At 41.6% G+C, this 14,506-nt stretch overlaps 1 protein-coding gene across 8 annotated transcripts in view; it reads left to right on the top strand.

Moving 5' to 3' along the window:
- pcdh19 (protocadherin 19) overlaps positions 1-14,506 on the top strand; it is a 55,238-nt gene that overhangs the window by 30,149 nt on the left and 10,583 nt on the right. For 4 of the 8 annotated variants that reach the window (XM_032527804.1, XM_032527802.1, XM_032527800.1 and 1 more), the window contains exon 4: positions 1,688-1,872. In XM_032527804.1, the coding sequence (XP_032383695.1) occupies positions 1,688-1,872 (185 nt within the window). The remainder of the gene's footprint in view (positions 1-1,687; positions 1,873-14,506) is intronic. The other 4 variants (XM_032527803.1, XM_032527805.1, XM_032527801.1 and 1 more) reach the window with 1 other exon arrangement.

The following is a 14,506-nucleotide window of genomic DNA, read 5'->3' as shown; positions in this document are numbered from 1 at the left end:
TATTTTATCTAATGAGTGCACAGCTGCCGTTGCAGCAGTTTGCATGTGTAACTGCATGTTTCTCATTCAGTATAATTGCAATGGTACGATAAGATTTGGGGATAAATTGCATTACTCCACAGTGCGTTTAGTAGACATTTGTTGAAACGAGCCACAAACTCACACTATCAGATTATTAGATTACACACAGCAGCAGAATCAGCAAGTAATGATTTTGTATTTATAGATAACCTTATTACTCTCCTGTAATTCGCTTCATTAGCAACACATGTGGCTTGAATTGCATCAGGATACAGCTTAAAACCACCACTTATGATTAAATGATATTCAAGAGATTTCTCAAGTGCTTTTCTTCCACTGTTTTTAAAAACAGGAATAGCTTCATGAATAGTCAATAAACATGTTGTTTTTTCCCTTGGGTGAAAAAGTGAAGAATATATGTTTTCATTGTGCTTTGTATTTCAGCACACCTGAACCAGGATATTAGATAGGGCTGCAGTAATGCAGGGTTGGGGGTTGGGATGGGGGTCTTATAATAATTTCCTCCATCCGGGGTTTTGTAGGCTCACTTGGAAAACTACAGTTCTGCCTTTTACCTGCAGCTAGGAAGCATTCCAGCATTTCTTTTGAAAACCCATTATGGCGCACACACACCCCTCCACCCACAAAAAAGAAAGATTCCCAGCATTAATGTAAACAAAGAGCATTCAAGTGTGGGCTTCTGCAGCACACTACAAAGAAATCCCCTCAGGAGCCAGTGAGCCTATGGTCTGGGACAGGTGCAATTACAGTGATAACATCAGAGCGCCAGCATTACCTACAGCCCTCTCTCCCAGGCTGGAGAATGTGAGGCTCGGGCCCAGGAATGCAGCTATCCTGTGCTGTCCTTTCCTTCCTCTCCTTTTCTTTTTGTTTGCACACGTGTTTACTCTCATTTTCTCCTCTGTCTGTTCCGTTTTCTCCTCTCTATCCTCTTTTCTCCCACTACATATACTCATCGATATATATTTTTTTCTCTCCTGCAAAAACACATGTTCATATATTCACCCCTATTTAGTGTTGTTTGTAAAGCTGCATTTGTTCCAGTGGGATGGAAATCAAATGAAGGGAAATCATGCTGTTACTGTGCAGCTGTCGATTGTGCCCCCCACCCCACCCTCTTTATTTACTGTGAGCCCCAAACAAGACAGATGTTCAGTTTGTATGCTTCCAGCATTTCCTACATCCATCTTCCTTCCAGGAATTCCTGATTACTGCAGTATTTGTTTGATTGTAGTGAGTGAGGGCCTCCTGTTTGTTCAATGTGATGTCCTTGAAGTCAGTGCATCCATCCTGAATGTCCCGGTCTGAGACATCATTTAGCTGCCATGTTATCTGTAAAGGGGAGAAAACTTAACTTTATCCAAAAGACCCTCAACAGATTTTAAACTTCCTATTGTATGGTTATTGCAAGCGTTGAACTAAGCCTTACAACAACAGCTGCAACACAATCACTGTGCATCTGATTTCAAATTCATGGAATTGGACCATGCAAAAGGGCAAAGAATTCATAGAAAAGGACATAAAAAAGGACAGGGAGAGAAAGACCGACAGCTCGTCACAAACCATCAGAGACACGGGGATGAAGGAGAGCATGTAAAAGCAGGTGATGTGACAGTTAATCAACATATCCCTCTCCTCCCTTCTGGCCCCCATGTAGCACGTCGACATTCAAGGACCTGGAGGGGAACAGTCTGAAGGACAGCGGCCACGAGGAGAGCGACCAGACCGACAGCGAACATGATGTCCAGAGAGGACACTATGTTGACACGGCTGTCAATGACGTGCTGAACATGACTGTCCCCCCCAATGTTTGCCAGCTGCCAGACCAAGGTAGGAAAATCTGTTGCTTGTACTTGAGTGTGCGCTCTGTGTGTGGGGAGGATTGCCACATCCTTTAGAGTGTGTTTTGCCAGTTTCAAGATAAGACCAGTGTGTATTCATGTGCGCACCGGAGGTTGTTTTCATGCCACAAGAGCATCTTTTAAGGTGCATTATACCCATTGCAAGCTTCAGATGTGCAAGTATGAATGACATCCCAGTTTTCTTTTTGTGTCTTTGATGTCCTGCTAGAGCAGCTAATGTGAGGGATCTCTGACAGCTAAAGCTACCCTTTGATACAGGCTTAGGCAGCATTATTGACTGATAGTAGCTATGTCTGCACTTGAAGTGGGGGCCGACTTCAGATGTGCTTGAATGGCAGCAATTAGGCTCAAAGGTACAAGGTGGATATCTACATACCTCCACGTGCCCTCATCCATTATTCAGCAGGATCATTTAGCAGGGAATTAATGTTGATGTTTCATTTCTGACTCACCGTTTAAAAAGACATCCACTTGGTTGGCAGAAGTCAGTGTAAGGGTCATGTTCGTTCTTAACTACTGCCAGTCAGACTGAGAAAGAGAGTGGGTCAGTGAGAGTGGAGAAAGCTGTCTGGAGCAGACCAGGATGTTACTATATGCACCTGAGGGTATTTACTAAGCTCAAAGGTAAAACTACATACATACTACACAGCATGTAACAGCTCAGCAGCGCGTGTGTGTGTGTGTGTGTGTGTGTGTGTGTGTGTGTGTGTGTGTGTGTGTGTGCGTGCGAAAATTGCAGACATTTTAGAAAGACTTGTATTAGCAATTTTTTTCTGAGTGAGGTGGAAACACGGAACATTTTATTTTAAAAGCACACTCCCGAGGACAGCACTCCCAGATCACTCGCCATATCTGAACTTTACATTTGCGCTGTGCTCCAATTTGAGTACTTGTGCCAATTTTAGTTTTTCTTCCCTCAGTTAACGTCGACATCGTTTTGGTTCCTTTTTACTAACACTGCCCCAGTAAGCCTGTCTACTCTCTCACTACTCTGCTGTCTTCCTCTTCGGCTCATATAGGAAAGACATTTTAATGAGCAAGAGATAACGAAAAAGGAATCCTAGTTTGTGAAAATGCATGATATTTTTATCAGTGGACTGTGAAGTGTGTGGGGGTGGTTGCAGAAGCAGTACTATACATGTGTAGGCTCTTCCTTGTCTGGTTCCTGGCACCCACGAACAAACCTGATGCTTCATTTGGAGCAATATGGCTGTTGATGTTGTTTGACTGGGGAATAATAATATTAGGCAACCTACACTTAATGTTAAAATAGAATATAGTCATACAAATGGATCTGCCTTCACAACCTATATATTGTGACTACTATTGACTTAGCTGAGAAATGCAGAGAGATGGATAAAGGGTCAGGAAGTAAGGTTACTATTGGAAGCAACTTGTACCGGGCGTTCCCTTGACGACATCAGACAGTAATGAACAATGAAGAGTGAATTTGATGACTTTTGGTAGCCGGCCGTAATTACTTCACAACCCTAAAAAAAATGTCCTGTGTCTTTAAAAAGTGCATGCTGACAGGTCGTCTAGTAGTGGGATCTCATTATTGGAGACAATTACAAATGATGTACACAAGGAATATTATGAGTGGGGAGAGCTCTCTGAGGCAGTTCTTTTTTCATTAACACCATCAATGATTGTATCTGTTTCAGCAAAATGGATACATGCCTTCTGAATGTGTAATGCAGCACCACATTGCTGGGAAACAGAACAAGAGGCTATTTCACAGCTCTGTCCATTCTTTTGACCAGAACAAATAGATGATAAAAAAGTATCTATTTGGAATTACAATTAGATGGTTTGTTATTGACTTTTGTTTTATTGCACTCAGCTCCAGACTCACTTTTGGCCTGCAATTTCCCTCAGTAAGGACTTAACAAAATGGCTTCACTGGACGCTTCCCCCTCCCTTTGTTTTGAAAGTCAGTCAGCAGCAGTGGTCACACCAGAGAGTAATGAGTATCTGTTCATAATTATTAAATTAATTGACCAAAGATCCTTACACGTACAGAAATGTAATGACATAGCAAATGAAATCGTCCCTCTATTACCATCTCAAAGGTTTAATTACACAGTTAAAGGGCATGGTGGGCTGACAGAGACTGGCCGATTCAGCATGACGCACATTTGAATCTGTCTCTCCAGTTGTATGAGGATTTTACATCATCAGATTTTTTTTGTGGCGCTCCTCAGGAGAACACTAGCTTCCTCTTTTCCCTCCTTCATTTTCTTCTGTGCAAACTCACTTGAGGACAAAGGCAGAAATAGAACAGTTGGGGTTTAGTACAATATGAGAGCCGCAGTGGTTACAGACATGTGCTGATGTGGTTTCACTTTGAGCTCATCTGTCCTAATTGACAAAAAATGGACACTATCTGCTGGTTCGATTGAGTTGATGGAGGGAATTGTCAGAAAACAAATAAGCATGTTCACTAAAAAACCCACTGCTTAGATATCTTTTGGGACTAACTCTTTTATGTAGTCTTCCTCTCCTGCCAGCTAAAGCAGAAAACACGTTGAGAGACTGCAATTGCCAAAGGACGACAACACCCACAAGCTGAGGGTAGAAGAGCCTTGTTTTCTGTGTTTTTATTGTTCTGTTTTCTTGTGTTGATCAGTGCTAAGAACTAAAGAAAGCTCAAAGGGGGAAGGAGGAAGGGTTAAACTCTCAGGCTTTTACAGTGCAAATGTTTACCATTCCCAGTGCCATGTAAGGGTGTTGTTTGCCCAAGAGACAAGTCGTTATGTTACCTTCACACAAAGACCCCGCATCCACATCATGTTGTGGGCTTTCATGTGGGAATCCAATTTTGTGACGAGATTTAGCTGCTAACTAGCCCAGCTTTGCATCGCAGTGGGCATTTTTTCTTCTCTGTATCATTTTACGAGTTTGATATTTGGCTTTTGTCCATCAGAGTTTTGCTTTTTTTCTTCAGTGATGCGGTTTCAACAAGAGTTATTAATTATTCCTGCACCAGCCACCACCAAGGTAACTTTCAGTGAAGTGCTTGTGAAGAGATTTCATACTTAAATCTGATGCCTCTTTGTTGAATCCCTGCCAAGAGTCTAAAGAGGTGTGTGTGTTCTTTTTTGAAAATCTGACCTGAAATATCCTCACCCAGTAGATTAGATTAGGGAAGTATCTGAAGAACAAATTAGATTGAATCTCTTAAAATCTATAAAGGAAGAGCTATCTTTAACATGTAATGGCTCAGTCATATCTGCCACTAGAATAATAAAAATAGATGGTATTGCTGTAACTATAAATGGAGAAGAAGAGCTTAATAAAATGAATTTGTCTTTATCTTTATAGGCATGTCTGTGAAGTTAGGGGGATTTGGTTGAAATGTGCGACATGCTAGCTTTGGCTCTGTAGAACCATAAGTGTCAAGGGAGAAGCGAGGGAACAGACTCCGAGGGGGCTGGTGACAAAGAGAGCTAAATCTATTTTTTTCTCGACTTCCTTTGATTGTCATAGCTCAAACTTTAATTCCTCCCAGATATGGATGAGCCATGGTTTTTAAGGATTAAGATTCATGTATTGTTAAATCGCTTGAGTTATCTTCGTGGGATGGAAAAGGGGGAGCATGATGTTGCTTCACTGTGTCCGATTCGCGGGTTTAGAGGTTTGTGGTCTTGGTTTTTAGAATTATTTTCAGGTCAACGTGTGGGTGTTCTTCAAAAATAAAATAAAAAAGCCCTTCATTTTGGTTTATTAGACTCAAAGGGATCCAAGACTGCTCAATTAGCCAGAGCAGGGAACAGGCCTCTTTTATTTCTGACATATTCCTCGGCCTCCACCTCTGGAGAATATCTCTCATCTATCTGTTAGCTCCCTATGGGTGTGTGCCTGAAGCTGGAGCCCAGGAATGGAAGCCCCCTACGTGGGCCGCAGAATTCTCCATATTCCCTCCTTCCATCAGCAGATCCGCAGGGTTTCACTGTTCCTAATTGATTTCAGCCCCCCCACACACACACACACACACTAACTTCTCTCTCTTTCTATCTTTCTCTCTCTTTCTCTCTCTCTCTCTCTCTCTCTCTCTCTCTCTTTCTCTTTCCCTCCATGTGTCTTTCTGTCTTCTTCTGTTTCTGTCTACTGACTGCAAACATCTCCAACCCGCATCTCCCAACTTTGTGCCAGTCAAGCAGTTCCCTTCCCCTGTTGAATTAAAGAAAGAGTAAAGGCACCTCACATGTTTCTGCTGAAAACTTGCCCTAAATTCAACACGGGAACATTTCTAGTTTGCAGTTCTCTGATCTACTAACGAAAATGCTGACAGGTGTCAGAATCCGGAAGGCAACAGGAACAGGGCTGTGCTGACAATGCGAGAGGAGGAGAGAGAGTCTGTGTGTGTGTGTGTGTGTGTGTGTGTGTGTGTTTGTGCGTGTGTGTATGACAGAGACAGAGATGGAGAGATGAGCTGAGAGTCTAGTAAGCAGTCTTAGCGAGGGAAAATAAAAAGAGGAAAGGAGGAAACAATCTCTCTGACAGGTAGGAGTGATTCTATCTTCCTTCTCTCACTCCAAGACAACTCTGTGAATGTGCCTGAGGATTTAACTGATTCTCAAACCACATTTGATTGAATTAAGCACCAAAACTCTAGCTGGCAACAACATGTGTTGCGTTATGATATTTTATGATTAGATTAACATACAAACTCTATACAGGGACCATCCATTTTGATTTTGATTTGCTTAATCTAATGTGTAACCCATGGTGGAGGTAAAATGGCTGACAGTGACAAAGAGCTCAGTGCAATACAAGCATTAAGGAAGATAGAGTGCACACACACTACATGCTCAAACACACCAGAGACTGCTTGTGAGCAGGTGTAGTGACATTTGTAATGAACAACCAAGATGCAGATTTTGCCTCTCAGATGTAGAGACTTGAGGAAGTACTGTATAAGAAAATAAAAGGTCATTTCAAGCTGTGTCCATCTGTGCTCATCTTTTTCATCTGGCTTACATCGTTAAATTAACTTTTATAGCCTTTTTTTAAATTACACCTAATATAGTAAAAAAAGAGCTGACCAATACAGATCTATTATTTTTTTCCTTTTTTCTCTCCATCTTTGTATCAACATATCTCACTTGAGTAAAGTAAGCCAATTTCCTACGCTGCTTTCATGTCTGTTCTAAATTAAAATAATTGGCTGTTGCCTCTTGGTAGTATTTGTTTGCAGTACTCACATAAGTAAACCAACAAATTCTTAAAAAAAAAGAATATGTGAGCCCATCCCTGTAGTTAATTCCACAAGGGAATAAGTTAAGAGATGTAAAGAAGTGCTTAAACAAACTTGACATGTTTTGATTCTGTTAAGTTTTTACGAGCATCGCCTCCAGCTTCCTCTTCCTAAAATGCACACTTTAATACAGAAACATAAAAAAATGCATGCAAAAGATCTTCTTCTCCAGTGCAGACAGAAAACATAGTAATGTTATAATACTGGCATCCCCTGAACCCTCATTTTGCCAAAGCTCTCCTGAATATACCCAGTGTATTTAATCAGCTCAAGAGGGGACTGCTTATCTCTCTGCACTTGTCATGGATAGCGTATTGAACATATCAGTGAGAGAAATGGGAATAGTTCATTATTTTCTAGGGCTCACAATGAGCCTGATGTATCTCATTGCAGGCCTTTAACTGACAGCTCATTTTCTAGACAATCCTGGCATTCAGTTCACAATGTGGCAGAGAGAGGGGGGGGACACAGAGACAGAGAAAATAGGGCTTCGGATCTCCATTGCTTATTCATGACGCTGTGGCATGCTAGGTGTGTTAATAATCTCTGCAGAAACCAAGTGAATCACAGTTGTTTGTTGAACACCTAGCCAAGCTGGGCCCCAATCGACAGCAGATGGGAAAACAGGGGGATCAGGATGATCCCAGACAGAGGGAGGGAGATTAAGAACAGGTAATGTGCTGAAGTTGATGCGGGCCGAGTGTGTATTAAACCGAGAGGAGAAAGTACCTGAATTTTAAATAGTGTGTGTACACAATATATGTTGTGTGTGTGTGTGTGTGTGTGTGTGTGTGTGTGTGTGTGTGGATGCAAGGGTGTCTTTAAAGGTTAATCAGAGAATGAAGAGGGGAGAGAGAGAGAGAGAGGGAGGAAGATAAAGAGACGGCACAGGAGAGAAATACTATGGGTTGGGGAAAACAGAGTAAAATTCAAGTAGCAGAGCTGTAGCATCGTCTCCAGTCTACTAGCCTTTTGTGGTTCCGATTGATTCTAGTTCTCTGAGGAAGCGAGGCAGCAGCCATTTTCCTCCTAATCGCACCGCTGTATTTTGAATACTTTGAGGTTGCTGTTTTGGGCACAACCCCTTCTCCACTGCAACAAAGCAAGTAAGACGACTGTGGGTTAAAACAGAGGGCCGTGTGCAGTCCCATTTGTACTTAAAATCTTTAATGGGAATATGATCTTGTACTTCCAGTTTGCCATGGATTCTAATCAAAACACAATTTGCATTTAATAGAGATGAACTTTTCTTCATGTGCAAATTCAACATAATGAGAGGTTAACAAAGCCTCCTTCACAATGGTGTTCTTTGTTTTACATCCTTTCCGCCCACAAACAATTCAAGTGCAGAGGCTGTCTCACGCACCCGTATTGAGACGGTGAAGCCAAGGCAAGTAATTTTACCACTCTGCCCCTTGGACAGAAAATAGCAGATAATATACCTCCAGAACAGATCCCGGGCCTGTGGTGACAACTTTAGTTCCTCTAATACACATTTCCAAAAAGCAAGACTTACCACAGCCTTGTTGCTGTAATGCTATGACTATAGACCGATACTATGTGGAGTAAACAACCTGGTGAGGACATACTATACACATAGACTAACTCAAAGGAGCCTCAGTGTGTGGCTGGAAGTAGGCAGGATAGTCACTGAGTGACTGCCAAAGCAAGGCTTGTATTACAGGGATCCCAGGATATCAGACACCAGGCGGCCTGTGCTCCCTCCAGGCAGGGCAGAGTCTGGCAGCTGGCCCGTAGCCCAGATAGCTATAATCAGTACCATTACCTGTAGCACTGGCTCCCATTTATGAGCCCTCATAGTGGAACCTTTGCTATACTGCGGAGATTAGGAATGCTGGAAAATTTAGAAAAAGCACAAATGGCATGCACATGCTATAGCTACACCTGCTGCAGAAACATACGCTATACACACAGGAACGCATACATAGCTTCGTGCCACACACACGTGTTATGAATGGGAAGCGAATTTCTGGTCATTATGGGTCTTGTCACGAGGCATTTGTTTTATCTTCTCCCTCTGTGAAGGTAGAGATTAAGAATATACTCTGCTCTGTTTAAGGGGAAAATCAGCTGTCTCCTGACAAGTACATTGTAGCCCGCAGTTTTCTGTCCAGAATACAAAGAGACATTTATCACTGCAGCTGGGGTAACCGAGGAAGGGGGGGGGGTCTCCTGTGCTGCAGCAACGTGCATTTTTTTTTAACCCCCATTACTTCCTTTCTGTGGGAAAAACACTATACCTCCATCCTCTTGAATCCATTTGAGATTTTCCACATCCCTATTTTTCTTTTATTTCATTGTCTAATCCCCCCCCCCCCCTTTTTTTTAAAATCTTAGCCCACGTCACCTTGTTTCTCCTGACAACATTAAAACCCAGCTGGAATATATAAAGTTATGTCATCCTCCTCAGTTGTGGTAACAAAAGGTTACTGCCTCAGGCTTACTTCTATAATATTTCCATATTTTGCTCTCCTCTCTCCTCATGTATATTCAGTGCGAATGATTTATTCTGTAACATTTTATAGCCGTTGAAATGCTGAATTTCTCTTCACATGCTGTAAAACATAGCATGGCAGAATGTGCTCTTCGGATTTGAGCTCAGCAGAAGTTAAACAGAGGTTAAAGAGAAGTCGTCCAAACCACCACTACCATTACTATCTTTCATTCACCAATTAGTGTCAGTGATCCCTCGCTGTCCCCTAAATGGCCTTGCAGGGATGAGCTCACTATGTTGTAATTCGACATTTTGAGTAGGTCTCAATAGTGGTAGGCGCGTTTCTGCTGCCAGTGACCCAGATTATAAACTATTGATGAGAGAGTGAAGGCACAGTAGCAGAAAAGAGCTAAGAGGTGTGTGGAGACCCAGGGAGCCTTCACTGACCTTTTCTTGGCTACCGGTCTCCGCATGACTTGTCTTTCAACACGTCTTCATATTCAAGAACTTCCCCGGTCTTTTTCAACCTCTCTGCACTTTTGTATCGTTTTTCAGTGGTTTCACATGCACACTAGTTTTTCAGGTTAAGGACACGCATTTATATAAAAAAAGACACATTTTGACTACAGAGTTTAACAGGGTTGTCTTAGTTGGGTAAGATCTAAATTGTAATGTGCCTAACCTGACCAACACAATGAGTTCAATAGTCAATCTGAATTATACAGACATTGTATTCAGAGGGCCGCCTGTTTTGACTCTGTTCATGTGTGCGAAAGGTCAAGAGCTCAACAGGATGCAGAGTGGTGTTTCTGCATTGTGGCGTAGCTGGCGGTGGTGGATAATCAAATTAGAGCAAATTCATCAACATTAAAAACATTATTCACAAGGGCCTTCCGATTTTGTATTGTTCTGCTAACAAGATGTTTCCTTTAGGCTACCACTTTCTGGGCATTAAGCTCATTATCTAACCAAATTAGTATATTATGTAAAATCACGTTAGTGTTATCCATGTAAAAACTAGTGTAACTGTTACATTAATCTGCTTATTTACAATATATAAAAAAAATCCTGGCTTACAGTCCAGGAGACTTTACTGTCATTTCTTTCATGTAAATGACTAAAGGACAGAATTCAGTCAATGGCTGCATCTTGCCAGCCAAATGTGACTTTTCAAACCCTACTGGCCCCCTCTTCTTTAAAGGGGAGGATAAAAGGTAATGGGAGAGGTTGGCTGTTAAGTTTAATGGCAGACCGGAAAGTCTCAGAATGGCTCTTTTTAATGATGTGCCTACTCTCATGCAGTCCTCGTTAAAGATGAGGCCAGGATGCATGCAGAGGACAGGGAGGGAACTGTAGCCAGACACTGCACTACACCCCCAGCATCTGTAAGATCTGCAGTGGGGGTCTCAGGCTCCTTTGTCTGTTCGCATTGTAGAAACCCTGCGCTCCTTTTATATTCAGCTCACATTAGCATCAGAAAATAAATAAAGCAAGCAATCAGGCCGTGACCTCTTATATCCACGGTGCATCCAGCCCCCCTCCCTTCTCCTCTGCCTCCTCCGCTACACTCAACATAGGTTTAACTTGCTTGGATTTGCAACTGAATGTCAAGCTTGGTGTTTGGCTTTACCACAGGGCAGGTTGTTCCTCAGCTGTCTCCAGAGAAAAGGAACTCAAGGATCGAGGGGAGCGAGGGAATTAGATCTATGACACCTGTCACTTCCACTCTGCTGCACCTTGCTCCCTTGCCACACATAAGGACTTTTCATGTCACAGCTCAGCATGTTATCATGAGTGGGCACAGGGCCTGAGAAATCCAATTACTACCACTGTGTCAGACCCCTGCCATCTTCCTTATGTATGCTATAGTCATGTTCCTCAAATCAGAAAAGATGTGCCTATTAGTTCCTTCTCTTTTGTTCAGACCAGGCTTCCACCTCCATTTCAATCTGTGTGTCTTAGATACGAGCTGCAGCTCTTCTCATAGACTGCTTCACTGCTGACAATCCTCTTTAAAGTGTAGCACTGGCTGGTGGGTGGCTAATGCTACGGACATTGGTTCTGACTGTCTGATATTAAGTGGTATCATGGTGCAGACCTCACTCTGGTGAATAATGGAGAACCTTGGAGAGAGTCAGCATGCCTCCCAGATGCCAAACTAAATGGCCTTTGTGATAGGGAAATAGAAAGTGTTAGAAAGGCTTCCCTCTTGCTTTGCCTCTGCCCAGTAGGTGTAAATCTAATGCATCTCCACACAGCAAGGGCCTCGCTGTTTCTTTCTTCTTTATTTTATATGCCTCTGAGTGACACTGTCAGTATGGTTTATGGTTCAATCCATGATCAGTGTCCCAATGTGGCCCACCCCCTCTTACTGTATGTGTTTCTGCATGCTAGTCCTTCACATTATATACCACCACACTCACCATGTTACAGTGTCCTACTTTCAGAGGTTGTTAAAATTGTCAAGAAAAGGAAGAAAAAGAACAGAAAAGGGAAGAAAGTGAGAGGGATGAGGAACCATGCTGGTGCTTCTGTGACAAGATAAAATGGAATATAAAACACATAGTCCTGGCTGACACAAAGTGAACATGACTGAATGAGAAGTCACATTGTATTAATTATGTAAGGCCACTCTTTTGAGGCAAAGCTAAAGCTCACAGAGAGAGGGAGAGGGAGAGAGAGAGAGAGAGAGAGGAAATCCTTTAGATATTGGTATGCTGCCCTGTTGTTTTGGCTGGACACATTGACAGGCGTTGAAGTATTGTGTTTATTTCAGATGGCTAATAGAAATAGCACTTGAGAGAGGAAAGAATAATCTTAAAGAATGAGTATAAGAAATGTCTCTTTATGGCAAATGTGAGACTATAATGGTTTCTTAGTCTATGATGTTTATGGGTTATAGATTGTTCAAAAGAAATTAAATCATAAATCTCCTTTCCACAGATTTTATGACTTTTGATTTTTGACTGTTGGAATGAAAAGCGTCCCAAAAAGAAATCTAGGTGCTGGCGAAACATCTTTAAATTGTCATGGACCTCTCATTTATTAATTGAAAGCTCCATGCCACACAAACCATTGTTTTCCCATCATCCAGTGTTATATTTCTCTGACATTTGCAGTTTGTATTTTCTCTCCTGCCCATTAGAATTTCTGAAAACTCACACTTTATATTAGTATAATAATATATTTTATTCCAGCTGATAACACACTTGTAAATTCAGTGAAGTAATGTCAAATTGTCACTCCTGGTTTAGGGTTTAGACAAAGTGACCTTAGTGACTCATCTGACATAAACAGGGTTTGATCAATGATCTCAGTTCATAGCACTGCTATCTCTAAGCCAGCGTCTCCTCTCCATCCCTTCTTCCTGTATAGCTTTCCTCTACCCCCCAATCCCATTCACAGATGTAATTTAAGAGTCTGTTTCTGTTCCCCTTGCTTCTCCCAGACTCAAGGGTTTAGGAGCAAATTAGCTTGCTAGCTCGGTCAAGCTTAAACACAGAAACGCTGCATTTGTGCCAGTGTATTTAAAGATGTCCTCTGCCGATGCATTGTTGAGGAAACGAGCCAAGCAGACAAAGGCAGGCGGGCAGGCAGAGTGGGCAGGTCTGCAACTGGGACGCCGGTGGCCTGCTGTGCTGAGTTCTTGGGAGTGCATTGTATTGTTGGTGTGGGCCTGGAGCACCTGAACACATGTTAATTCATAGCCCATCATTAGAAGGGCAATTTTGTTGTGAGAATCGACAAGGGTGGCATTTGCCGTGTCATTATTGGGAAGTACATTACATCACAGTACAACCCAATACTTCTTCTACCTTGATCAAAAAAGGAATAAAAAGCTAGAAAATACAAGTGAATGGGACATTCTTGCTTCTTCAAACCACAAGAGAACTAAAATACCTGTGAAAAAAGTCCAAGTGCTCCTTTATTATATGAACGGAACACATTATTTCAAATCTTTATTGTAGATGATATTATGTTTTTTGTTGTTTTGTTCTAAGTGTTGAAAGGGGAAAGTGTTGTATTGAGTTCCTGAAAGGGCAGGAACTCAATAGACTGGCAAGCAACCAACCTAGTTACAGTTGTATAGTTAATGTAACTTACCGTTGAAAAGAAGCCCCTTCAATCAGATAAAATTCTCTCCTGTTTGCCTTTTGGACACTTTTGAATTCCTCCCTGCATGATGTTTCCTCACAACATCTTGTAAAAGTAATATCTTGTAAGTAATGTGAATAAGATGAGCTCAAGTTGCAGTTTCATTTTGTCTAATTGCATTATTTTTCATCCTGGATCTTCCATATTTTTAAATTATTATCCCTTTTACAATACTTCTAACTCAAAGATGGGTTTTGTCTGATGAAATTCATCACTGAATTATACCCCTGATTAGGTTTTCTTGGAAATGTTTTATACAGTATGGCCACAAAAATGATCTAATTTACTGCCACAAAGTTATTAAGATGATTTCTTGTTCCAATGACAGCGATATGGTTGCAGATGAAAGCACATACATATTCCAAGTTATTTTACAGTTTGTAGTAATCAGCTGTAAGCAAATAACAATTTCACCAAAATACACTTCCTGAATGAGTCCTGACCCCTAAGTGAAGGAGTACCTTGGGGTCTTGTCCGTGAGTGAGGGGACAATGGAGCAGGAGATTGGTCGGAGAATTGGCGCAACGGGTGCGGTATTACACTCATTGTATCATACCTAGGGCTGCACAATTATGGCCAAAATGACAATCATGATTAGTTTGATCTATATTGAGATCACGATTAATTATCACAATTATTTGTTGATTTTAACCAAAACAAATCTTATTGTCACATAGGCTATTTATAACTGCTTTCACATCCATATTATGCTACATTCTTCTTTCTTAAGTT

Source organism: Etheostoma spectabile, chromosome 10 (genome assembly GCF_008692095.1).
Source record: "Etheostoma spectabile isolate EspeVRDwgs_2016 chromosome 10, UIUC_Espe_1.0, whole genome shotgun sequence".
In the NCBI taxonomy this organism is placed as follows: Eukaryota; Metazoa; Chordata; class Actinopteri; order Perciformes; family Percidae; genus Etheostoma; species Etheostoma spectabile.
The sequence above is the reverse complement of the archived record's forward strand: the minus strand, read 5'-3'. Positions and strand labels throughout refer to the sequence as shown.